The following is a 25,339-nucleotide window of genomic DNA, read 5'->3' as shown; positions in this document are numbered from 1 at the left end:
ACAGCTCTGATTAGACCCCTAGCCTAGAAACCTCCATATGCTGAGAGTGCGACCCTAGAAAAGACAAAAAAAAAAAAAAAAAAAAAAAAGGCAAGACCACAAGGATCAGTTCTGGGTTCAAATTTATGACATTGTTTCATCCCAGGGCAAAATTGAATCAAACATCCAGTTTTCAAGTCTCTTCCCAACCTCAGCATTTGGGGTACCCTTGGAAGTGAGAAGAATGGCACCTCAGGCAAGTTTTCTTTTTTTTTTGGCTGTACCCACAGCATGTGGAAATTCCCAGGCCGGGGATCAAACCTGTGCCACAGCAGCCACCAAAGCCACAGCAGTGACAATGACAGATCCTTAACTGAGCCACCAAGGAACTCCTCAGACAGTTTTTTATAAACAACCCAAAAGCAGATTTAGAGAAAAAGGAGTAATTTACTGAAAGGATTGGTTTCACGAAGAATCAAGTCATCTTTATATCATCAATTTTAAAGCCCTCATAACAGTAACCATGAAAAGGGGGTATTGACAAGCATCCAATATTTTGGGAAGTTAAAGATAGCAGAAAAAAAGGGACTAAGCTACACTCTGAAGATGCATCTCGTTCATCTTTGCCTCGTTAGACTCCAGCACCATGCTAAGAACATGGAAGACATTGGCGAAAATTTCCATAGTGGTTTCGGACCTCTTTTTCTTCAGGGCTAGATTGTGAATGAGTGAATAAGCAAGGCCAGGCACTGGGGATCAGGATCAGAGGGCTCCTCGAGATGTGTGACCTGGAAGATCTAAGGTGGTGGTTTAACTTCTGTCTCACATTCTGCAAATGATGATCAAGACATGTACATACGTCAAGTTTTTGAGGCCAAGTACTAAACATATTATGTGTTTGGACATCTGTTATGGAAGTCGAGTTTTTTTAAAACCAAGGAACACTTAAAAAAAAAAAAGGAGATCCAGGAGTTTAAAAATTAAAACCATCCCCTCATTAGCTGTTGCTTCTGTAGTGCAATCAATAAACTCTTCACTTAACAATTTTCTTTTAAGAAAGAAAAAGTTTCTTAGAAAAATTTTTTTCTGAGCAAGAAATCTGGTCATTTATAGAGAGAACTGTGATCCAAGGACCACACACTAACTTGATGAGAATCAAAGGGAGAAGCCAGCCCTTCTTCTTCAGAAAAAATTCCACGAATCTTCCAAATATGGTTGGTATTTCCATAGGCCAGTTTGTGGCAACATTCTGCATGTAAACACTCTGTATTTTTCTGTAGGCCAGTCAGATCCAGACACCCGTGGGCGTCCTTTTTCCTACTGTCCTCTCCCTTTTTTAAAAGCAGGTCAGATGGTCATGCTTTATCATTTGTTCTGCCGGGCTCCCCCCCACCCCCCACCCCCCACCGGCCCCATGAGGACACATCCTCAGTGGAATTGCTATAGTTTTCTCTGGTAACAATCTATTTTTTCATGGTGGAAGACTAGCATTTGGATATTTCAGGAACAAGTGAAAAGAAGGTTTGAAGGAAAGTTTCTGCATCTGAAACTGGTGGTTTAAGGAAATACACTGTGTCTATGCTGAGACATGGCTCCATCTTGGAGAAAGCAACAGGTCTGATGCAATACTTCTCGTAGGACAGTAACACATAGGATGCATTTAAAGCTGATCACACACGCCACACAGCCTCTTCAGAGATAAAGCCTCCATGACACAGCACGTTTGGGACCCTCACACAAACTATTCTAGATCAGGGCTCCCTTCAAGACTGCTTCAAACCACAAATTGGAGTTCAGGTGGCTTTGTTGTATTGAACCACACGTCTTTCTAGAAGACAATACCCAGTGTCACTTACATGAGGAGAGAGAGAGAGATTCTTGGAAAGGGGCTGAATGAAAAAAAGAGAGAACTTACTTCAAGCCCCACTTTCTTCACATAGCTCTTATTTTTCCTGCAGTTCCCACAGCCTAATATGAGGCAGTTCTTATACACAGGTTAGGACCAGCACATTACTCCTAAGTTAGCTTCTTATGAGAAACAATCCATGACAGAAAACACATACTCCACATGGCAAGGAGAACCCCAGACCAGATCAAATGATGGCTGGAGAGAAAGCAGCGGGAAACAGAGGGAAAGCTGGCCTCTCTTCAGCCACAGGGGGAAGAGAAGCCACAGGAGGCTTCTCACAAAGGCTCACAGTCTGATGACCATGGCTGAGGGCTGTCCGTGGTGAAGAAGGGGTGTGCCTGGCAAAGCTTCATTCAGAGGTGCCACGTGCCCACAGGCGGCTGCTCGGCTTTGTGCATTATCCAGCCGAACTGTGCAGGGCCTGAACTCTGTGGCCCAATCCACACAAAGGTACATTGAGACGAAAGGTAAGGCGGAAGGGAAAACACAAACCACCCATTGTGAGGAATCACTTGGATGCCCTCCTAAACAGCTGCCAACAGGACATGAGCTCATCCTCTCCACTGGCTGTTGGGGGCCCCTGCTCCCCTCTCCTGGCAGCTGGTTCCCCTCCTGAGTCTCGGTTCTCTCACAGCTGAGCGAACGGCCTTCTCCATCATAAACTGCATACACCTCCAGCTTTCGGCTATTGGTTAAATTCTGACTTACTGTCAGAGACAATGGGTTGTAGTTTTGATTTTTTTTTTTTTTCCTTAAAAAAAGAAAAGAAAAACCGGACAGAAAGTGCTTCAACAGCCATTTTACTCTTCTTTAATTCTACTGTCTTTGGGCACACATTGTATTTGCTGTTGAAGAAATGGCAACAGCAAGGCCAAGAGCACTGATTCATGACACGTTCTCTGTACCACACAAAGAGCAAAATCCTAGAATAACTGGACCGTCTGCTCCCACAACAGAGCTGCCATATTCACTGTACAGAAGTGCCTTGGAGGGGAGTGAAGGGAGAGAGAGGGAACAAGAGAGGCACATGGGGGCAAGTGAACCTACAGGTATGCCTACAAATTAGGAATTCGGTGGGAAACCTGGAATTTACCTACGGGTGGTAGAGAATCATTATGTTCCATTATTTCCAGAAGTTACTGAATTTGGAACCTGAGGTCCAGACTTTTAAAGAAGAAGCAACCTCAGGTAAGTTCAGACTGGCCTTGCGAAGAAATGGCACCATAGGTGGTAATGAGTTTCAGTGCTTGAGAACAAGAACTGTCAAAATCAACCTATACATCTGACTTGACTCAGGGGGAAGAAGAAAGTCTTATTTAAAAATGGTTAAGTCTGCAGCAAGAAAGTCTGAAAGTGAAAGTCTGAGCCCCTTTCCATCTTTCCACTTTGCTGCTGGTGCCTGCTCTCCTTATAGGATCTCCCGAGAAGGTTCAGAATTCAATACAGGTTTTATTAGGTTGACTTTCACCATGTAGTTTAAGATGAAGAGTCCTGTTTGGTTTAAACCGTTTCATTTAAGCTCTTGGTAATGATAGTCCTGAGAGTCTGCAGCGTTGGTAAAATCCACCTGTGACCAGTGGTCAAACTGCTGGTGGGAGCACAGCGACTTTTTGGCCCATCACTTGTCCTTGTCCTTGTCCCTCAAATCTGGTAGTTTTTGCACTGAGAGACTCAGTCCATCACAATGACATATGTTCAAAACCACACTCTGTAGACACCTCCTTCCAATGCCCAAAAGTGCAGGTGGTCAGGAAGACTTGGAAGGAAGCTGCAAAAAGGTCCAGCTGGGAATCCTGACTTTGTTAGATGTGGACACAGCAAAATCACCTTTGCTTTCCCCAGATTTTATTATAGCCAAAGGAGAAAAAATCCATGAGATTCTAACTGGAAATATGCTAGATATAAAATTGATGGAATGCTAATTGGTCCATAAAGGGTTGCACAAGATAATCTGTGGCAAAGTAGAAAACAAGCCCAAAGGTGATAGAGATTGGAAGAGCTGGCAATGCTTTCTTGAAAATGGCGAGGAGCAGTAATGTAAGGCACAAACCCTGTGGAGAAGAGGGGGAAGACACAAATGCAAACATAATTATGCAAGTATTTAGTGCAAATCTAACTCAATCACAAGTCTTGGTTTTAATTTAGTTAACTGAATATGATCCTTTGAGGTTAAATTTTAGAATAACTATTTTCATTAAATCTGGAAACATTTATTTTTCCTTGAAAAGGATTCATTATCCATACAATGTTGCTATTTCATCTTCTAATTCTAGGTAGGGACTAGAATCTGAAAATAAGTAAAATTATTTGTGAAGACAATTAAACAATGCTGATATTTCTCCCTAAATTATTGAATTGGCTGCTGTAAATTTAGGGTGGCTCACTAAAATCCCAGAGGTGAGGAACATTCTTTATGCCCTTTGGAAACAAGAGGTGCTCAAGGAGTAAATCAATCAAAGCTTGTGTGTAAAGCACATACTGCTTTCTTGTAAACACAGAGCAGCCAAATAATAGAGTCCATTTTTTTACCCTAGTTACTGAGATACTAACTATAAAAAGTCTGGAGGCTGAACTTCACTTCAGGTTTATCCGGAATAAGAAATTTTCTTAAAAGATACAACACATCCAGAAAACTAACCTCAAAAGAGAAATAAACAAAAATTCTAACTGGTCATATTATCAACATAAATCAGAAATGTAATCACAAAACAAATACATAAGTAAAGGCTTTCATCTAACCTCTCACCCGGCTTCACTTTGTAATATATGTCAAAGAAGAAGAAATCTGGAGTTCCTGTCGTGGGTCAGTGGTTAATGAGTCCGACTAGGAACCAGGAGGTTGCAGGTTCGATCCCTGGCCTTGCTCAGTAGGTTAGGGATCCGGCATTGCCGTGAGCTGTGGTGTAGGTCGCAGCCAAGGCTGGGATCCACGTTGCTGTGACTCTGGCATAGGCTGGTGGCTACAGCTCCAACTGGACCCCTAGCCTGGGAACTCCATATGCCATGGGAGCGGCCCAAGAAACGGCAAAAAGACCAAAAAAAAAAAAAAAAAAGAAGAAATCTTGGGAGTTATTTATTTAAACCATAGTTTTAAAGGCTTCAGATTCACATTGTGGCACTGGAAGCGAAATCTCCATGGGATCATGCACTGTTAGCTCCTCTTGTCTCATACTTGCTGCCCAACGGAACACTGTCTGCTGTAGGTTGTAGTCTTAAACTCAAAACCACCACTAAACTCAGACTAAGTGAGGCTCTGCTTAGCCTTTAAGACTGATCTAGCACAGCTAATTCCCGACATGATCTACGCTGCCGGGCTTGAAGCAAGTTCCTAGTCAGAGGTACTTACCAGAATTTCCTGGGGAACTTAAAAAAAAAAAATACACAATTAAGACAAATAATGTCTTGGGGCAGAGAGGCACAGTTTTAAAAGCTCCCAGTGATATTAATACATAGCCAGATGGAAAACTACTCAGGTGTGGTCCAATTGTTTGTGTTTTTAAAAAGCTCTCCAGGTGATTGGAACACCCGGTCTAGTTGGCCTTAAAAGGACTACCTTTTAATCAGAGTTTTGAGATGAGGAGTTTGGACACGTTTTTATCAGTGTATACTTACAATTAATATGGCTACAAAACAGGCAATGGTTGTGTTCCAGTCTCCACTGGCTGTTGCAGAAGCTTTACCAACCAGAACACTGTAGAAAATGAAATCTCCTAATCCAAGTTTTACTCCCCCTAAAAAGGAAAGATTATAAATATAAAAGTCTGTCACTCTTTGCTATGGTTTCACAATTCGAAAATGTCAGTACGGAGTTCCCACGTTGGTGCAGCAGAAACGAATCCGACTAGAACCACAAGGTTGCAGGTTGGATCACTGGCCTCAATCAGTGGGTTAAGGATCCGGCGTTGCCATGAGCTGTGGTGTACGTCACAGATGAGGCTCGGATCTGATGTTGCTGTGGCTGTGGTGTAGGCTGGCAGCAACAGCTTTGATTCAACCCCTAGCCTGGGAACCTCCATATGCCCTGGGTGCGGCCCTAAAAAGACAAAAGTCAAGAAAAAAAAAATATATATCAGTGCCCCCACTCCATCCTACGGTGACGAAGAAGTCAGTAGATGACATCATAAAAATTAGGCTACAGCTAGGTTTTCCCTTTCTTTTTCTGTTTTCTATAACATGAGTTTCAAGTGTATGTGGCTGGCTCCAGGATCTCAACAGTAGATACTGTTGTTATATATAAAAAATAACAATAAATAATAATTGTCACCTATTGAAAGCTTAATTTATACCTAACACACTTGTTCTAATCTTCACAAGAACCCATGAGATAGGTATCATGTCCTTAAAAAAAAAAAAAAAAAAAAAAAGCTTTACTGAGGTATAATTTATTTCATAAAATTCACCCATTATAAAATATACAATTCAATGACTGTAAAAAAGTTAGAGTTGTGCAACCATCACCACAATCCACCAGCTTTCCATCACCCTAATAAGACACCTTACGTCCATTTACAGTTAATCCCCACTCCCATCCCAGGCCTAAGCAACCACTGATCTGCTTCCTATCTCTATAAATCAGCCTTCTCTGGATATTGCATAGAAATGGTCTCTTTCGGAGTTCCCATCGTGGCGCAGTGGAAACAAGTCCAACTAGGAACCATGAGGTCGTGGTTTTGATCCCTGGCCTCGCTCTCTCAGTGGGCTAAGGATCCGGCGTTGCCATGAGCTGTGGTGTAGGTTGCAGATGCAGCTTGGATCCCACGTTGCTGTGGCTGTGGTGTAGGCTGGCAGCTGTAGCTCTGGTTTGACCCCTAGCCTGGGAACCTCCATGTGCCACAGGTGCAGCCCTAAAAAGAAAAAAAAAAAAGAAATGGACTCTTTTCAAGACGAAGTCTTCTGTAACTGGCTTCCTTCACGTAACATTTTTTGAGGTATTTATCCGTGATATTGCATGTATCTGTAGTTTGTTCTTTTCACTGATGAATAGTTTTCCATTGTACGGATATACTATATTTTGTTTATCCATCTACCAGTTGATGGACATTTAGGCTGATTTGGATAATATGGATAATGCTGCTTTGGACATTAGTGTACACATCTTTGTGTGGTAAGATTGTTTTTTGGCCACACCTGCGGCATGCAAGTTCCCTGGTCAGGGGTCAAACCTGTGCCACAGCAGTGATGATGCAGGCTCCTTAACCTGCTGAGCCACCAGTGAACCCCATCTTTTCATTTCTATCTTGAAGACTCCTAGGCGTGGAACTGCTAGCTTATATGGTAAGTTTATGTTTAGCTTTTTGAGAAACTGCCAAATTGTCCTCCACGCTGGCTGTACCAGTTTATATTCCTACCAGCAGTGTATGAGGGTTCCAATTTCTTCACTCTTCAGGCACACTTGGTGTGGCCAAGTCTTCCTGATTACAGCCATTCTGATTCATGATGTTGAGTAGCTTTTCATGTGCTTATTAGCCATGGTATTTCTCCTTTGGGGAAATGTCTATCCAAAGCATTTCCCTGTTTTTTAAATAGGTTATCTTCCCATTATGGAGTTTAAGCATTCTTCATATACCCTAACTACAAATCCTTGCAATGATTTGCAAATATTTTCTCTATGGCTTCTTTCCTTTTTGGGGGGAGGGGGGCTTTTTGTCTTTTCTAGGGCCACACTCGCAGCACATGGAGGTTCCCAGGCTAGGGGTCTACACCACAGCCACAGAACATGAGATCCAAGCCGAGTCTGTGACCTACACCACAGCTTATGGCAATGTCGGATCCTTAACCCACTGAGCGAGGCCAGGGATCAAACCTGAAACCTCATGGTTCTTAGTCGGATTTGTTAACCACTGAGCCATGACGGAACTCCTTCTTTTCCTTTTCTTAATGATTATCTCGTCTTTTTTTTTTTGCCATGTCTGCGACATGTTCCCAGGCCAGGGATCAAACTAGCACACCACAGTTGCAACCTGCATCACAGCTGCACCACAGCGGAATTTCCCATCTTTTTTTTTTCTTTTAATTGTGGTAAAATACACAGTTTGATAGCATTAAGTACATTCACACTATTGTGCTACCATCACCACCATCTATCCACAGAACTCTTCTCATCCTGCGAAACAAACTGTATCCATTAAAGAGTAGTTTCTCCTTCCACTCCCCACCAGCCCCTAGAAACCACCACTGAACTCCCTTGTCTTTGGGTCTGACTACTCTAGGTATTTCATTCATTCAAGTGGAGTCATACAGCTTTTGTCTTATTATAACTGACTTATTTCACTTAGCATAACGTCCTGGCTTATCCACCTTGCAGCGGGTGTGGGAACTTCCTTTCTTCCTTTTTTTTTTTTTTTTTTTTTTGGTCTTTTTTAAGGCCGAGCCCTCAGCATGTGGAGGTTCTTAGGCTAGGGGTTGAATCGGAGCTGTAGCCACCAGCCTATGCCACAGCCACAGCAACTAGGGATCCAAGCGGTATCTGTGACCTACACCACAGCTCAGCTCATGGCAATGCTGGATCCTTAACCCACTGAGCGAGGCCAGGGATGGAACCTGAATCCTCATGGATACTAGTCAAGATTCGTTTCAGCTAAGTCTCGATGGGAACTCCCTTTTCTTCCTTTTTAAAGCTGCTACATTTTGTTTATCCAGTCATCTGTCAATGGACACTTAGGTTGCTTCCATCTCACGGCTATTATGAACAATGCTATAAACACGGGTGTACAACTCTCTGTTCTCTTAATGGCATCTTTTGAAGTGTGAAAGTTTTTAATTTTGATGGAGTCCAATCTATCAATTTTTTTCTTCTATGAAACAGTGCTGTGTTAAGGAACTCTTTGCCCAACCCAAGGTCATGAAGTTTTTCTCCTACGTTTTCTTCTACGAGTTTTATAGTTTTACCACTTACATTTCAGTTTATGACCCATTTTGAGTTAATTTTTGATTGTGTGGGTAATGGTGTTGCATGTGGCTATCCAGCTGTCCAGGCACCATTTGTTGAAAAGAGTATATCCTTCCCCACCAAATTATTTTAGCACCTTTGTAAAAAATCATGACCATAAATGTAAAGGTTTATTTCTTACATGCCTGTCCTCCTGCCTGTCTTGATTATTGTGGCTTTAGAGTAAAGATAGATATTAAGTACACCAAATTTTTCTTCTCTTTCAAAACTGTTTTAGATATTCTAAATTCTTTACGTTTCCAAATAAATTTTAGGATTGGCTTGTAGAAATTGACAAGCTGATCCTCAAACTTACACAGAAATGCAAAGCCCTAGATTTTCTGTTGTCAAACATTACTTTTTAACCTTTCAAGTTCTTTTCAAAATGATACAATCAAGCAAGGGCTAAACTATGGATTCAAAACTATGTTTTGACTTAGGAATCCAACAGTAACCCATAAAGCTCTGCAAATGGCTTTCCCCTTTCTGGTTGTTAAGTAACTATTTCCTGAAGTTTGATCTCGGTCCTAAAAAGATTTTATTGCCAGGGTGAAAGAAACAACTCCCGGAAGACTGGGGCTGAGGGCCCTGAGAAGCACGGTCTGCTTCACATGTGCAGAAGAAAAAAGTCGAGTCGATAGATAACATCTTACTGAGAAACCAATGTTCTTTTTAAATCATAGAGGCCAGAGTGAAGTCTTCCTTAGAGGAAAAAATAAACATTTGACCCATGAAATCCAATGCTATGAATTACACAGGCAGTTATCCTTTAACTTGCCAACCTTCTCAGACTGATGAATATTTTCACTAGTTTCAGGGGTGCTGAAGAGCCCAACTCTATTTTTTAGGTACTTGTGCGATCCAAGGCAAGTTGATTAACTTCTTTAATCCTCTAATTCCTCAGCTATAAGATGGGGGTTATGGAGTTATTTCACAAGGTTGGCGTCAGAGTTAAATAGAATACAGGAAAAGTTCTTGACACACACAGAGGCTAAACAACTGACAGTCTTATAAAGACTTGATCCCAAATATTAAGTGCTGTAAGAAACTAACTACAAGAAACTAAGTTTTTCAGAAAAAAATGCTACAGAAATGAACTTTTAAAAATAACACAGGAGGAAGTTCCCATTGTGGCTCAGTGGCAACAAGCCCAATTAGTATCCATGAGGATGTGTGTTCAATCCCTGGCTCATTCAGTGGGTTAAGGATCCAGCATTGCTGAGAGCTGAGCTGTGGTATAGGTCACTGGCTGACTCAACACCTAGGCTGGGAACTTCCAAATGCTGTACCTGTAGCCCTAAAACACAAACAAACAAATAAATAAAAATAACACAGGAGAAAAATTTTGCATTTATCTGATAAGACTTGTATCTAGAGAATACACAAAGAATTATTATAACTCAATAATAAAAAAATGATAAAATTTTAAAATGGGCTAAGGACCTGAATAGATAGTTCTCCAAGGAAAATATATAAATGGCTAATAAGCACCCAAACGGATATTCGACATCATTAGCCATCAAGGAAATGCAAATCAAAAACATAATGAGCTACTACTTTATACCCACTAGAATGATTATAATAAAAAAAAGACAGATAATAACAAGTGTTGGAGAGGATGTGGAAAAACTGGAACATACACACATTGCTGGTGGGAATGTAAAATGCTGAAGACACTTTGGAAAACAGTCTGGCAGGTCCTCAAAATGACTATATGATTCAGCAATTCTACTCTAGGTATACGCCCAAGAGATATAAAAACACGTATCCACACAAAAACATGTACAAAAATGTTCACAGCAACAGCATGTATAACAGCCCCAAATGGAAACAATTTAGCTGTCTATTAACTGATAGAAGATAAATGTGATATATCCATACAATGGAATATTTGGCTATAAAAAGGAAACCAAGTACTAATACATGCTACAAATAGATGAAACCTGAAAATATCATGCTAAGCGAGAGAAATTAGAACAAAGAACCATATGTGTTTCATTTATACCAAATGTCCAGAACAGGCAAATCTATCAAGAGAGTGTATTAGTCGCTGTTGGGAGCACAGAGGCGAATGGGTACAGGGTTTCTTCCTGAGGTGATGCAAATGTTCTAACATTAGCCTGCAGTGATGGCTGCACAACTCTGTGAGTGTAATAAAAATTATTGCATTGTAATTTTAAATGAGAGGGACTGGAGAGGTGACAGTTAAGGAGTATGGGGTTTCTTTCTGGAGTGATGAAAACGTTCTAAAATTAGCTGTGGTTGGTGATAGTTGAACAATTCCATGCATATACTAATGCCACCACTTCAAGCACAGTATGTGAATTACATCACAATAAAGGCATCAAAAAATCAACAAAAATAATGTGAATCAGCTTAAAATTATGGTCACACTTTTTTTTTTTCTTGTCTTTTTGCCTTTTCTAGGGCCGCCTCCCTCGGCATATGGAGGTTCCCAGGCTAGGGGTCGAATCAGAGCTGTAGCAACCAGCCTACGCCAGAGCCACAGCAACGTGGGATCCGAGCCGCATCTGCAACCTACACCAGAGCTCACGGCAATGCCGGATCCTCAACCCACTGAGCAAGGCCAGGGATCAAACCCGAAACTTCATGGTTCCTAGTCGGATTCGTTAACCACTGCGCCACGAAGGGAACTCCCAGTCACACATTTTTTTGATTGAAGGGCTTATGTTTTTTTGTTTGTTTTTTGTCTTTTTGCCTTTTCTAGGGCCACTCCCACAGCATATGGAGGTTCCCAGGCTAGGGGTCGAATCGGAGCTGTAGCCACCAGCCTACACCACAGCTCATGGCAACGCTGGATCCTGCAACCTCATGGTTCCTAGTCGGATTTGTTAACCACTGAGCCACGAACTCTGGCTTATGTTTGTTTAAATAATAGTAATATTATGTCAAATACTATTCTTATACTTCACAGAATTCATTTTAATGGAGAGAGACATGTAGACATTTTGTTAGCCAAATTAAAACAGAGTTACTTAGGAAATGAAGAAGTAACCACTAGTTTTGTTCTTCAGGCACTTATTGAAGCAGTAAGCTATATTCTATAAGCAGAAGAGACTGACTGAATCAGTATATAAAACCAAAGAAAACTCATGTCGCTTAGGAATTTGTTTTCTTTAAACAGCTTCTTTGACTTATTCACTCAAAATATGCCCCAGCCAAACAAGTAAAATCACAGCAATGGAAACTGCTTATGTTAGACGTTAGACATAAAGAATTAACAGTATTCCACTGCCAAGTGCTAATACTGAGATTGGATGCTAGTTATTTTATTGCTACTTGCTAACAGTTCTAGGTCTCCTACTCTTTTGTTTTTGTCAACTTTAAAAAATAATTTTAAGGAGCTCCCGTTGTGGCTCAGTGGTCAATGAACCTGACTAGTATCCATGAGGACTGGGGTTTGATCCCTGGCCTCGCTCAGTGCATCCAGCATTGCCATGAGCTGTGGTGTAGGTGGCAGACGCAGCTCAGATCCCCAGTTGCTGTGGCTGTGATGTAGGCTGGCGGCTATAGCTCTGATGCAACCCCTAGGCTGGGAACCTCCATATGCCATGGCTGTGGCCACCCTAAAAAGACAAAAAAAAAAAAAAAAAAAAAAGAATTAGACTGTGACACTTAGATTCATTTCATTTTGGGAGAGTTTGATAATGCAGCACCCAAAGGAATCCATGACTTTCCAATGTAGAGAAATGCACATACTTTCTTCTGGGTCCTCAGTGGCTGGGATGCTTCTGGAAAGATCCTGTACAGCAGATCGTGACTCAGCTGTAGAGTGATGAGGTCCCAGGCGACTGTCCCTCTGGGCTTCCCACTCTTCACTGAAGCCACCATCATCACTCTCTGTCACAGAGTCTTGTGATTCACCTGTGCCTTCAAGAGAAAGTGGAAATCACAGCTATACTATTTAGAAAAAAAATTTTTTTTTTGCTTTTTTAAAAAAATATTCAGAAAAATTTCTTAATACCTTTAAGAAAATTGCATGGGAACAATAATTACTTGTCACTGTAGCTAGTTGGGTTAGCTGGCTCTTCAACCACAAATCATGGGCTGCTGCAGTGCCCGCCAGTTGCTTCCTCAATAGCCCTTCCACCCCGTATCTCCCGAGGGCAGAGGCACGGTTTCCTTAGGCTTCCACCTCTCAGGCATGACGCCAGTGCTAAATCCTGACCCACCCAAGCTAAGCGTGGTCATCCCACCACCCCTCTCCACAAGGAAAGCTCTATGGCTGTGGGGGTGGTACCAGCTGACCTGTGGTGAGGCAAAGTCTGCTGACAATTTGGGGGAAAATTTTTCTCACTCTTTAAGAAGGAAGGAAGACACTAAATGGCCCCTTTCCTCCCCTGGATGTTTTCTTATCTGGATATGATGCCTGAAACTGCAACTGTCATCTTATGACCAAGAGGAGCAGTGGGCGGAGGACCAAGCCCCTATCGAAGGCTGGCAGAGCAGGAAGGCAGAAAGAACTTGGGCCCTTGATAGTATCAATGAATCATAAAATCAGCCATACAAAGTCCTATATCTCAAGACTTCTGGACATGTGAGAGAATACATTTCTTCTGATCTCTGTGGCTGACAGCACTCACTAACTGACGGCACTCACCGCAGGCTTCAGTGACTAAGTTATAATAATAATAAACCACTCTGGGGGCTGGGGAGGAGCGAGTGAATTTTTTTATGGGCCAGTCATTCCGTTACAATGACTCAGTATGACTGAAAACTGTGAACATACCATGATTGCTCTGAGAAACTTCCACACATCAAAAATAAATAAGTTGATAATACTTTTCTTTTTCATTTATTTTTTATAAAAGTCATACATGTTCATATATATTTATCAATTTACTATGAATAAATGAAGCTTGCCTACTTCAGGCCTCTCACTTACATGACTTTTTTCTGAAAGAGGCTTGCATTTTTTTTTTTTTTTTTAATGGCCACACCCGTGGCATATGGAAGTTTCTGGACCAGGGATTCAATCTGAGCCACAGGTGCGACCTACACCGAAGCTGCAGCAACACCGGATCCTTTAACCTACTGGGCTGGGCTGAGGATTCAATCCGCACCTCCGCAGCAACCTGAGCCACCGCAGTCAGATTCTTAACCCACTGCACCAACTGCATTCCCACTGAGAGCCCCACGGGTCATCCAGCTGCTCCTCACTTCAAGGCCCTTGCCCACGATGCTTCCTCTTCTAGAAAGCTCTTTTCCCACTCTTCAGCTGCCCATCTCCTATTACCACTTCCTCAGGGAAGCCTTCCTGACTTTCCAGAGTAAATGACTTCCTCTACTGCAAACTTTCACAGCAACTTAACACTTCTCCCTTGCAGTGCTTATCACAAACCGAATGTTGAACATGTGTGTCCCCGTATAAGCCCCACGGGAGCAGGATATCTTGTTCAGTGATATATATCCCCAGTGCCTACCAAAATACCAGGCACACAGTCAGGTGCTCAATCAACATTTATCCAAAGAAGGAGTTCCCATTGTGGCTCAGCAGGTTAAGAATCTGACTAGTATCCATGAGGATGGGGGTTCAATCCCTGACCTCGATCAGTGGGTTAAGGATCTGGCGTTGCTGTGAGCTGTGGTGTAGGTTGCAGATGTAGCTCAGATCTGGTGTTGCTGTGGCTGTGGCGTAGGCTGGCAGCTGCAGCTCCAATGCAACCCCAAGGTCTGGGAACTTCCAAAAAAAGGGAAAAAAAAACCATTTGTCAAAAGAATAAAATCCTGATGTACTGAAACCACACTTCTATGCATATGTATGTGTGTATATATACACATAAACATAACAGACTCACAGACAACTAGCCTTTCAATTTTCTTTAGCTTAACACAGGTTAACACAATAACCAGCCTTGCAGCAACTGTTCCTATATTTCCCACTTCTCTGCTAGGCCTACTTTGGTCTAAATGCCACCCTGTTCTGCTGCTTTGCTCACTGTAGAATGGGCCTAATACCTGTGGGTCCCAAATATGAATTCCTAGTTGAAAGTGTCCTCCTGGTAGTTACCCAAACGCTAAATCAGCAGTTTTCTTGGCTCTATAAAACCTAACCTCAGAGTTCCTCATCATGGCTAATGTATGGTTCGATTCCTGGCCTCGCTCAAGGTCCAGCATTGCCGTGAGCTGTGGTGTAGGTCACAGATACGGATTGGATCCTGTGTTGCTGTGGCCGTGGTGTAGGTCGGCACCTGTAGCTCTGATTTGACCCCTGGCCTGGGAACCTCCATATGCCTCAGGTGCGGCCCTAAAAAGACAAAAGACCAAAACAAAACAAAACAAAAAAACCTAAACTTCCTTTTCTGACAAACAGCACCTCAGTTAAGTCCCCTTTTCTTCTTTGAGCAATCTTTACTCTGCCTCTGTTTGCCAGCTTCCTCCTAAGATTAGCCCTTTGTTTTTCTTTTTTTTTTAAAGTTTCCTTTATTTTTGACGGTTGATATTGTGCTGTTATTCCTTAACTCTTTCAAATTACAACTCCTCCTAACTCGTGTTCAACTTAGCATCTTCTGTATTTTAGTATCTACACGGGGGCCTTGCAATCTCCCATCCTAGGTCGTCATTATCATCCCCCTCCGCAAAATCATGTCCACCTGGAATATTCTATCTTCTCAGCATAAACATTATCATATCTCAAATCAAGTTATATTAAAGTTACTCTGGCCTTGTCAGACAAGAGATTCTCTTTTTTACATGTTGGAAGAAAGTACATATTTCACTTTTTATTTTATTTTACTTTTTAAAAATCATAGCCTCAACTTGAACCTTTTCATGCTGGTATTAATGGTGTTTAATGGCAGAAATTCTTTTTTTTTTTTTTTTTTTTTTTTTTTTTAGTGATAATGATAGAAATTCTTAACCGAGCATGCCTTGGCTGTACGAACTGGGTTTAGAGCATGTGAACTCAAACATTTATCTGTGTTTGCTGGGTGTTACCACAGCTTGGAGAGATCCTGAAGAGTTCATGATCAGAGAAGGCAGTTAAAGTCACTGCTTCTTAACTCATCATCCGTCTACGACAATGACTGCTCCCCCCAAACCAGGAAATTACCAAATAAAAGTCACCTACTTTGTGCATTATAATTGGAGTTTTTGGATACCTTCCTTTGGGCTTCTGGGTCTCCTTCTGCCATATTCACCAACCACACCATTGTTGCTGTTGAGAAAGACAAAAGTCCGGGTAAGCACTGGAAACAGAAGGAAAGCTCACAAATAGATAGCAGGCAAATACCTCTCTACGCAAGTCACCAAACTTCTTAATGTCACCTTAAGAATCCTTAACAATCAGAAATAAATGTATATTAAAAACCACAAAAGCGTCTTTTTGATTTTAGTACATGAAAGAAAAAATTCTGAAACTGGATGTTGGCTTTAGCTTCCAAACTGCAGCTGCTATTGTAAAACTGTCCATTGTCATTTACAGTCCCTGCAAAGTAACCAGAAGGAAAAGTGTTCACGCCAGCAACAATTTCATTGAAACAACAGCTGGACTAGTTGACTATCCTAAAATTGTGTGAATTCACTGATGAAACTTACTTACTGGAACTAAATCAGAGGACAAATTGGGGCTCACAAAGCATCAGATGAATTATTATAAAGATATGAAGTAATAAGTTCCTTTCACATTACCTCTCACTTCCAAGATTTTCAATAATGCTAAATTGTGCTATATACAGGGAATAACGGGAAAATGGCTCAGCTGTAATGAATCTGACTAGTATCCATGAGGATGTGGGTTTGATCCCTGGCCTTGCTCAGTGGGTTAAGGACCTTGTGTTGCTGTGGCTCTGGTGTAGGCTGGCGGCTACAGCTCTGATTCGACCCCTAGCCTGGGAACTTCCATACGCCTCAGTTTCAACCCTAAAAAGACAAAACAAGACAAAATAACTACATGTACATTAAAAACACCTGTGTGTATGGAGCTGGTGTGAACTTCCTGGATGTTTGTGGTAAAGGTAATGCTGCTTCCCTCTCGCTCTCCTTACCTCCTATTCTCTTTACCAGACAGAGGTTTTTACTCACCTTTATCACCATTCTTCCCTCTTTCACTAGCTGTGTTTTTGTTTTTGTTTTTGTTTTTTCTTTTTTCTTTTTTTGCTTGTAGGGCTGCACCTGCAGCATATGGAGGTTCCCAGGCTAGGGGTTTCATCAGAGCTACAGCTGCCGGCCTATACCACAGCCACAGCCACACCAGATCAGAGCCATGTCTGCAACCTACACCACAGCTCATGGCAACGCCAGATCCTTAACCCACTGAGCAAGGCCATTGAGCACACCCTCATGGATCCTACTCGGATTCATTTATGCTGTACCATGATAGGAGCTCCAAGCTGTGGGTTTTTAAATCTACATCTGTGCTGTGCGTGATAATTTCTTTAGTCTTTTAACATTTAAAAAATGGTGGCATTCCTACCGCGGCAAAGTGGGTTAAAAATCCGACTACAGTAGCTCAGGTGGCTGCAGAGGCACAGGTTTTATTTTTATTATTTTTGGTTTTTTAGGGCTGCACCTGTGGCATATGGAAGTTCCTAGGTTAAGGGTCAAATCGGAGCTGTAGCCACTGACCTATGCCACAGCTACAGCAACACAGGATCTGAGCCATGTGTACAACCTACACCACAGCTCATGACAATGCTGAATCCTTAACCCGCTAAGCAAGGCCAGGGATTAAATCTGAGTCCTCCATGGATAGTAATCAGATTTGTTTCTGCTGAGCCACAATGGGGACTCCAGAGGCGCAGGTCTGATCCCCGGCCCAGTGCAGTGGACTAAAGAATCCAGTGTTGCCACAGCGTAGGTCACAGCTGTGGCTCAGATTCAATCCCTGCCTGGAAACTTCCATACGCCACGGGTGCAGCCATAAAAAGAAAAAGAAAAAAAACAAAGGAACATTTAAAAAACTGAGAAATAACTAATATACAGGAAAGCCCATAAAACATAAACATCCAGTTTAAAGCAAATACCTCTGCACCTGTTACCCAGGTCAAAGAATTCAAGAATGCCTTGCCTCCCCTGTTCTCCTCCCCAGGCAGCTCTTCAAAGCAGTAACTCTTATCCTTAATTTTACAATACTTATCATTGTTTTAAAAAAACTTATTTTGGAGTTCCCGTCATGGCACAGTGGTTAACGAATCCAACTAAGAACCATGAGGTTGCGGGTTTGGTCCCTGCCCTTGCTCAGTGGGTTAACGATCCGGCATTGCCGTGAGCTGTGGTGTAGGTTGTACATGTGGCTCAGATCTGGCGTTGCTGTGGCTCTGGTGTAGGCTGGCAGCTGCGGCTCCGATTGGACCCCTAGCCTGGGAACCTTCATATGCCGCGGGAGCGGCCCAAGAAATAGCAAAAAAAAAAACCTTATTTTGAAATAATTTTAATTTGACAAGATAAGTATAAAAAGAATACTGGGAGTTCCTGTGTACCCCTCACCCAGCTTCTTCTAGTAAAAACATCTTCTATAACCACGGCACATTTATCAAAGAAATTCATATTGGTACAGTACTATGAACTGAACTTCAGATTTTGTTTGGGTTTCACTGGTTTTCCACTAAAGTTCTTTTTTTTACTGTTGTTCCAGGATCTACTGCATTTAGTTGCCATGTTCCCTTAGTCTCTTCCAGTCTATGACAGCTTCCCAATCTTCCCTTGTTTTTCATCACCTTGAAACTTTGAAGAGTACTGATCAGAAATTCTATACTATCCTTGCTTTTCTTTATAATTTTCCTCTCTTAAGTATATATCCCTGAACAGTACAGTTTAGTTTTGCCTGTTTTGAATTTTATATAAGAATATATACATTCTTTGCATCTTAATTTTTAAAATTTAAAATTTTCTTTTTGGGGGATTCATCTGTGATTTCGTGTGTCGTTGCAGTTCATTTCCTGGCTGAGTACTACTCCATTGTATGACTCTACTGTATTATAATAATAACAGAACAATGGCTATAATTGAACCATTTTACATTTGAAAACAAAACCAAAAAACCAAAAACTGCATGTACATTAACCCTCTGACCCAGCAATAGTACTTTCAGGAATTTACCTTAAAGGTACACAATGATACAAAAATATTATAAACATGTGCCATACAGGGTAACAGCAGAAACCAAAACCCAGCAGCAACTTGAGTCCAATCCAATAATGATAAGTAATTTTAAACAAGACACTTGGCATCATACATGGAATTATTACAAAGATCTCAATATAAATGTTATACGAAAAAATAGTATATACAAATTTTTTTTACAGAGTAAACCCTTTTTCTGAGTTTAAAGCATACATGCTTAAGGTTGTGGCCGACTGAAAGGCGCCTTCTTCATCCTTTCTACACCCACGCTCTTGTCAAGACCTCACGAAGACTGGAATGTAATTTTCCTCCTCCTGACCAGGGGCTCAGCTATGTGACTTGCTTGAACCAATGGCATGTGGGCAGAGGTGACAGTGTGCTAATGTCAAGCCTATGCCTTAAAAGGCCTGCTGCCCTCTTGCTCCTCCAGACATAAGAAGAAGAGGTCTTCAGCTAACCCACTGGTCCAAGGAGGCCAGGGGACACATGTAGCAGAGCTACCACAACCAAGCCAGATGAGCCAAGTCAACTGACCTGCAGATGTGGGAGTGATGGTGAATGATTGTTATTTGTAAGGTACTAAGTTTTGAGGTAGTTTGTTACACAGCATTAGTGTGGTACTCACAATAGATACAACAGTACAACAATGAAAAATTCTAACACTAAGAAAGTTTTTATTTATTTATTTATTGTCTTTTATCTTTTTAGGGCCGCACCCCGCCGCATATGGAGGTTCCCAGGCCAGGGGCTGAATCGGAACCGTAGCTGCTGGCCTATACCACAGCAACACAGGATCTGAGCCTCTTCTGCAAGCTACACCACAGCTCATGGCAACGCTGGATCCTTAACCCACTGAACAGTGCCAGGAATTGAACCCGAGTCCTCGTGAATACTAGTTGGGTTCCTTAACCACTGAGCCACAACAGGAACTCCTAAGAAAGTTTTTAAAACTCACAAAACCTTCACATTGACATCTACAATTAATTTTTTTTTTCTTTTTAGGGCCACACCCACAGCACATGGAAATTTCCAGGCTAGGGGTCGAATTGGACCTGCAGCTGCCAGCCTATATCACAGCCACAGCAATGCCAGATCTGAGCCTCATCTGCGACCTACACTGCAGCTCACAGAAACGCCAGATACTTAACCCACTGAGCAACGCCAGGGATCGAACCTGAGTCCTCATGGATACTAGTTGGGTTTGTTATTGCTGAGCCACAACAGGAACTCCCCACAACTAACTTTATAAAAAAGATAAGGTACAACACTAAAACTTTACAAGAAGAGACAGGTGTAAGGAAAAATGTAAAAGTTATCTCAGTCTCTAAATCCCACTTCCCAGAGATAAACATTATCAGTATATTATCAGTTTTTAAATTTATTATTGGCATTATATATATAAACACACATATCCATACATATATAGCTCCTTTCCCTGATTCCTTCCATAGGATATTGTATGTACTGCTTTAAATCTTGCTTTTTGTATTTAACATATAATCTTTGACATTTAAAAAAACTGGACATATACAGAACTTCATTCTTTAAATGGCTGCACAACTCTACTGCATGAATGTACAATAATTATTTGAAAGTGTCCCGTTTGATGGACACTTCTGTTATTTCCATTTCTTTCTTTCTTTCTTTTTTTGTCTTTTTAGTCTTTTTAGGGCTACACCAACAGCATATGGAGGTTCCTAGGCTAGGTGTTGAATCAGAGCTGTAGCTGCTGGCCTACACCACAGCCACAGCAGACCCAAGCTTTGTCTGCGACTTAGACCACAGTTCATGGCAATGCCAGATCCTTAACCCACTGAGCAAGGCCAGGGATCCAACTCTCATCCTCAAGGATACTAGTCGGGTTCATTAACCACTGAGCCACGTCAGGAACTCCTCCATTTCTTCCTTCCTTTTTTTTTTTTTTTTTTTTTTGCTTTTTAGGGCCGTACCCATGGTATATGGAGGTTTCCCAGGCTAGGGGTCCAACTGGAGCTGCAGCTGCCGGCCTACACCACAGCCACAGCAACACCAGATCCGAGCCATGTCTGTGACCTACACCAAGCACATGGCAACACTGGATCCTTAACCTGCTGAGCGAGGCCAGGGATCAGCCCAGAAACCTCATGGTTCCTAGTCAGATTTGTTTCCGCTGCACCACGATGGGAACTCCTCTCCATTTATTTCTTAATACAAGCAATGCTTCAGTGAACATCCTTCTATAGTTTTATAAGTATATTCCTCAGTCTCAATTCCTAGCATTCACTATTTTTTTAATTTTATATATTTTTTAATATAATGATTTTTACTTTTTTCCATTATAGCTGGTTTATAGTGTTCTGTCAATTTCCTAGCATTTGCTATTAACATTTGGTGTAGCATTCTGTATGCACAAATAGAAAATATATAAGCAGTAGATTTTGATTTCCAGGAAGAAGCTTATGCCCAAATGCTCATTAAGAGGAAAATGCTGGGTGTTCTCTTGTGGCTCAGTGGGTTAAGGCTCTGGTGTTGTCACTGCAGTGGCTTCAGTTGCTGCTGTGGCATGGGTGTAGGCTGCAAGTACAGCCAAAAAAGAGAAAAAGAGAGAGAGAAATGTGGATGCTCGAAACCTCATCTGTTCTTTTCTGCCAAAAACCACAGTAAGCACATGATAATAAATTTATATTTGGAAAAAAAAAAAAGAGAAAGATCCTTGGGTGTTCTAAAAGTTTACCAGACTTCCCCAGCTAGAAGCACAATCCCCACCTTCATTCCACTTCGCACCAATGACTTAATATCAAGTTCAAAAGAAAGATCGAGGTCAATTAATGTGTTCCCAAGTTTCTCTCTCTCTCTCTCTGTCTCACCATCTTCCACTTTTCTGTCTTCCTCTTCCTTCCTTCTAGGTTTTTCTCTGCTCTCATCTAATTTCTCTTCCTGAACTCTTAGAGCAATTTCTACCTGCTTCCTTTCCTTGCTTCAGTCATTATTCCTCCTTGCTGGTCTCTTCAAAGACTTTCTCTACTGGCTGCTTTCCCTCAACCTTAGAAACATGATTCTCTCTCTCCTGGAAACATCCTTCCTCAAACCTGCTCTCTTCTCAAGTCACCACTGCTCTGCCTGTGGCAAAGCAGTAGGTGACACTTAGCTCTGCTTCACCACCCAATCTCTGTCCACTGCATCCCTGCCAAGGCCAGGGTAGCCAGCGGCAAGACTAAGGAAGGAAGGAAGACAGACAGACAGACACACACACACTTTCCTCCCTTTGGAATACTGCTTCTGGTCCTATCATTCTACTGAAATTGCTTTCTTTTTTGTTTTTGCTTTTTATTTTTTTGTTTTTTAGGCCGCACCCGCGGCATATGAAAGTTCCCAGGCTAGGGGTCGAACCGGAGCTACAGCTGCCAGCCCATGCCACAGCCAGAGCAACACAGGATCCAAGCTGCTTCTGCTAGAAAATACATGTAGCTAAAAATTACATGAAAAAGTCCAAATAATCACTAAAAGTTATTGGTTAATAAGCCATGATGAAAAATAAAACAAGATTTGTTTTGCCTGTTAGTTTCATATACACAAACAAGTAATACTGAAGCTGTTAGAAAATCAGTGTCTTAATACTGCTGAAGGGAATAGGAAGTGGTATAGCCTTTAAGGAATCAAGCTGGCAGTATCTAACAAAATTTAAAGGCACACATCCTTTGACTTAGCAATTCCACTTCTAAGAAAATCTCTACAATAATATTCACAAATTCATAAATATTTTCTGCGACCATTGTTTGTCATGGAAATGATCTAAATGTCTATCAATAAAGATACTTCACTGAGGTAACAAGGACCTACTACGTATAGCACAGGGAAATTTACTCAATATTCTGCAATAACCTATATGGGAAAAGAATCTGAAAAAGTATGGATATGTGTGTATATAACTGATTTATTTTGCTGTATGCCTGAAATTATCACAACTTTGTAAGTCAACTATATTCCAATAAAAATTTTTAAAGATATTTCATTGAATACCTATGTGAGAATACTACGCAGACATATCACATATGGATATGAAAAAAGTCATGTTGTTGCTAAGTGAAAAATACTAGCTTTCCCAATTTTTCTGTTCCCTCTACTGTTATCTCTTCCTTTTTTTTTTTTTTTTTTTTTCTTTAGGGCTGCACCCATGGCATATGGAGGTTCCCAGGCTAGGGGTCAAAGAGGAGCTATAACTGCCAGCCTATGCCATAGCCACAGCAACGCCAGATCTGAGCCTTGTCTGTGACCTACACCACAGCTCACAGCAACACCGGATCCCCAATCCACCGAGCAAGGCCAGGGATCAAATCTGTGTCCTCATGGATGCCAGAGAGATTCGTTTCTGTTGAGCCATGATAGGAACTCCTGTTATCTCTTCCTTTTATCACTCTCTAAACATAGTAGCTGACACAGATCTATCCTTGGCATCCTCATCTCTTCTCCTTTTATTTGAATCACTCATCTATTCCCACAGCTCCAACTAACACCTCTATGCTGATGTTCTTCAATCTTACATCTCTATTATCAATGTTTTTCTATGCACTGGTACTTCATTTCTCAACTACTACCTGGATGTGGAAATTTCTACCTGGATGGCTCACACGACCTGCCAACGAAATTAGATATATGGGCCACAGGCAACACTACATAGATTTCTCAAATAAAAACATCTCATCATCATCCTTCCTTTAGGCTTTGAACTGCTCTTACTAGTCTCTAAGAACTACTGATTCTACCTCCAAAAGCTCTCATTAAGGTCTTTCCCTTGACAGCCATCACCAATCCCATAATTCAGACCCTCACTGTTTCCCACCTGGACCATGTCAATGTCCACTTAATCAAGCTTCCCACTGTCTCATTCTCACCGCCTCCCATTCATCTCACACAATGCTACAAGCTTACAAAGGCACAGCTCTGATCACATTACTCTTCTGTTCGAGAATCTTCTATGATTCCCAAGCAAGTGTGAATAGAATGCAGAGATCTAAACCAGTCCCTCAAAGCTATCCCTGATCCTGCCCTAATCTGCCTTTCCAAACTCATCTTCCAGTTCTCTCCCCATTCTGTACTCTGTGCTCTAGAAAATATCGAGCACTTGAAATTTGATAAAAATGCCCATGCTTACGCCTCTAAGCCATTCTTTGTGACAAGCCGACTTTGGGAATTGACTCTTCCATCTGTACTTGCTGAAATCCTACCCACCCTTGAAAGGTTCAATCTAGGAGTTCCTGCTGTGGTGAAGTAGATTAAGAATCTGACTGCAGCAGCTCAGGTCACTGCAGAAGTGCCAGTTTGATCCCAGCCCAGGAACTTTCATATGCCTGGGTGCGGCCAATTAAAAAAAGATTCAATCCAATGAGGGAAGGCAAAGTATCTTAATCATCTTTTTTTTGGCCACGCCCACAACATGCAGAAGTTCCTGGACCAGGGATGGAACCTACGCCACAGCAGTGACAACACCAGATCCTTAACCAGCTAAGCCATCAGGGAACTCCTTAATCATCTTTATGTCTCCACAATGCTCTATGGGAGCGGGTCAGGTTGATGCCCAATAAATATTTACTGAATAATTAGGAAGAGTATGACTAAAACAAAAAAAGGGCAAACACATTCTGATGGAACACTACAATTCTTTCAATAGCTAATGCAAGAGTCACCTGTAATATATGTATATAACAAGTATCAACAACCCTTGACTAATAAGTTTTTTGGTTTTTTTTTTTAGGGCTGCACCCATGGCATATAGAGGTTCCCAGGCTAAGGGTCGAATTGGAGCTACAGCTGCCGGCCCACGTCACAGCCACAACAACAAAGGATTCAAGCCATGTCTGCAACCTACACCATAGCTCATGGCAATGCCCCATCCTTAACCTGCTGAGTGAGGCCAGGGATCAAACCCCAAACCTCATGGTTCCTAGTCAGATTTGTTTCTGCTGAGCCACAATGGGAACTCCAGACTAATAAGATTTTAAAATGAGAATACTGGCTCCCCAATCTCTAAGTATTTCTTCTATCTACACGTACTGAAAACTCTCTTGAACCAATATTGGGTAGAAGATAATAATTTGAAAGGAAACAGATCTGCAGTAGTTCTATTAATGCTATGTATTTAAGCTAAGAAAAAGTACCATGATAAGGGCCATCATTACATGTGTTTGAATTTTTACACATTCTAGGCTGTATACTCACTTAACATCATCTTGAAATACTTACACGAGTAAATAAGAGCTGGAAAGAGAGTTTCATTTCTCTCCTGAGCTGTTTCAACCAGCAAACGAAGTGGGCCATTTGGACACAAAACAGCCACTAAATCTAGAAAGAGAAAAACAGAAAAAGACATCTGAAAAATATATTGACTAAACTTGCAAATGGGTGTTTTTTAGGGGCAGAATTAACCAATCAAAAAGATGTTGAATGAATATGAAATAAATAGC

General features: G+C 41.5%; 1 protein-coding gene across 2 annotated transcripts in view; it reads right to left on the bottom strand.

Moving 5' to 3' along the window:
• The window catches only part of PSEN1 (presenilin 1), an 89,706-nt gene continuing 64,773 nt past the window's right edge, over positions 407-25,339 (bottom strand). Inside the window, exons 8-12 of one of the 2 annotated variants that reach the window (XM_005666340.3) lie at positions 25,119-25,217; positions 15,907-15,993; positions 12,537-12,707; positions 5,501-5,619; positions 407-3,939 (exon numbers count right to left, since the gene is read on the bottom strand). In XM_005666340.3, the coding sequence (XP_005666397.1) occupies positions 3,784-3,939; positions 5,501-5,619; positions 12,537-12,707; positions 15,907-15,993; positions 25,119-25,217 (632 nt within the window). In that variant the 3' untranslated portion in view covers positions 407-3,783. 2 annotated transcript variants of the gene reach the window in all.

This window comes from Sus scrofa, chromosome 7 (genome assembly GCF_000003025.6).
Source record: "Sus scrofa isolate TJ Tabasco breed Duroc chromosome 7, Sscrofa11.1, whole genome shotgun sequence".
NCBI classification, from domain to species: Eukaryota; Metazoa; Chordata; class Mammalia; order Artiodactyla; family Suidae; genus Sus; species Sus scrofa.
Note: the sequence above shows the minus strand (reverse complement) of the source record. Positions and strands in the feature narration are given on the sequence as shown.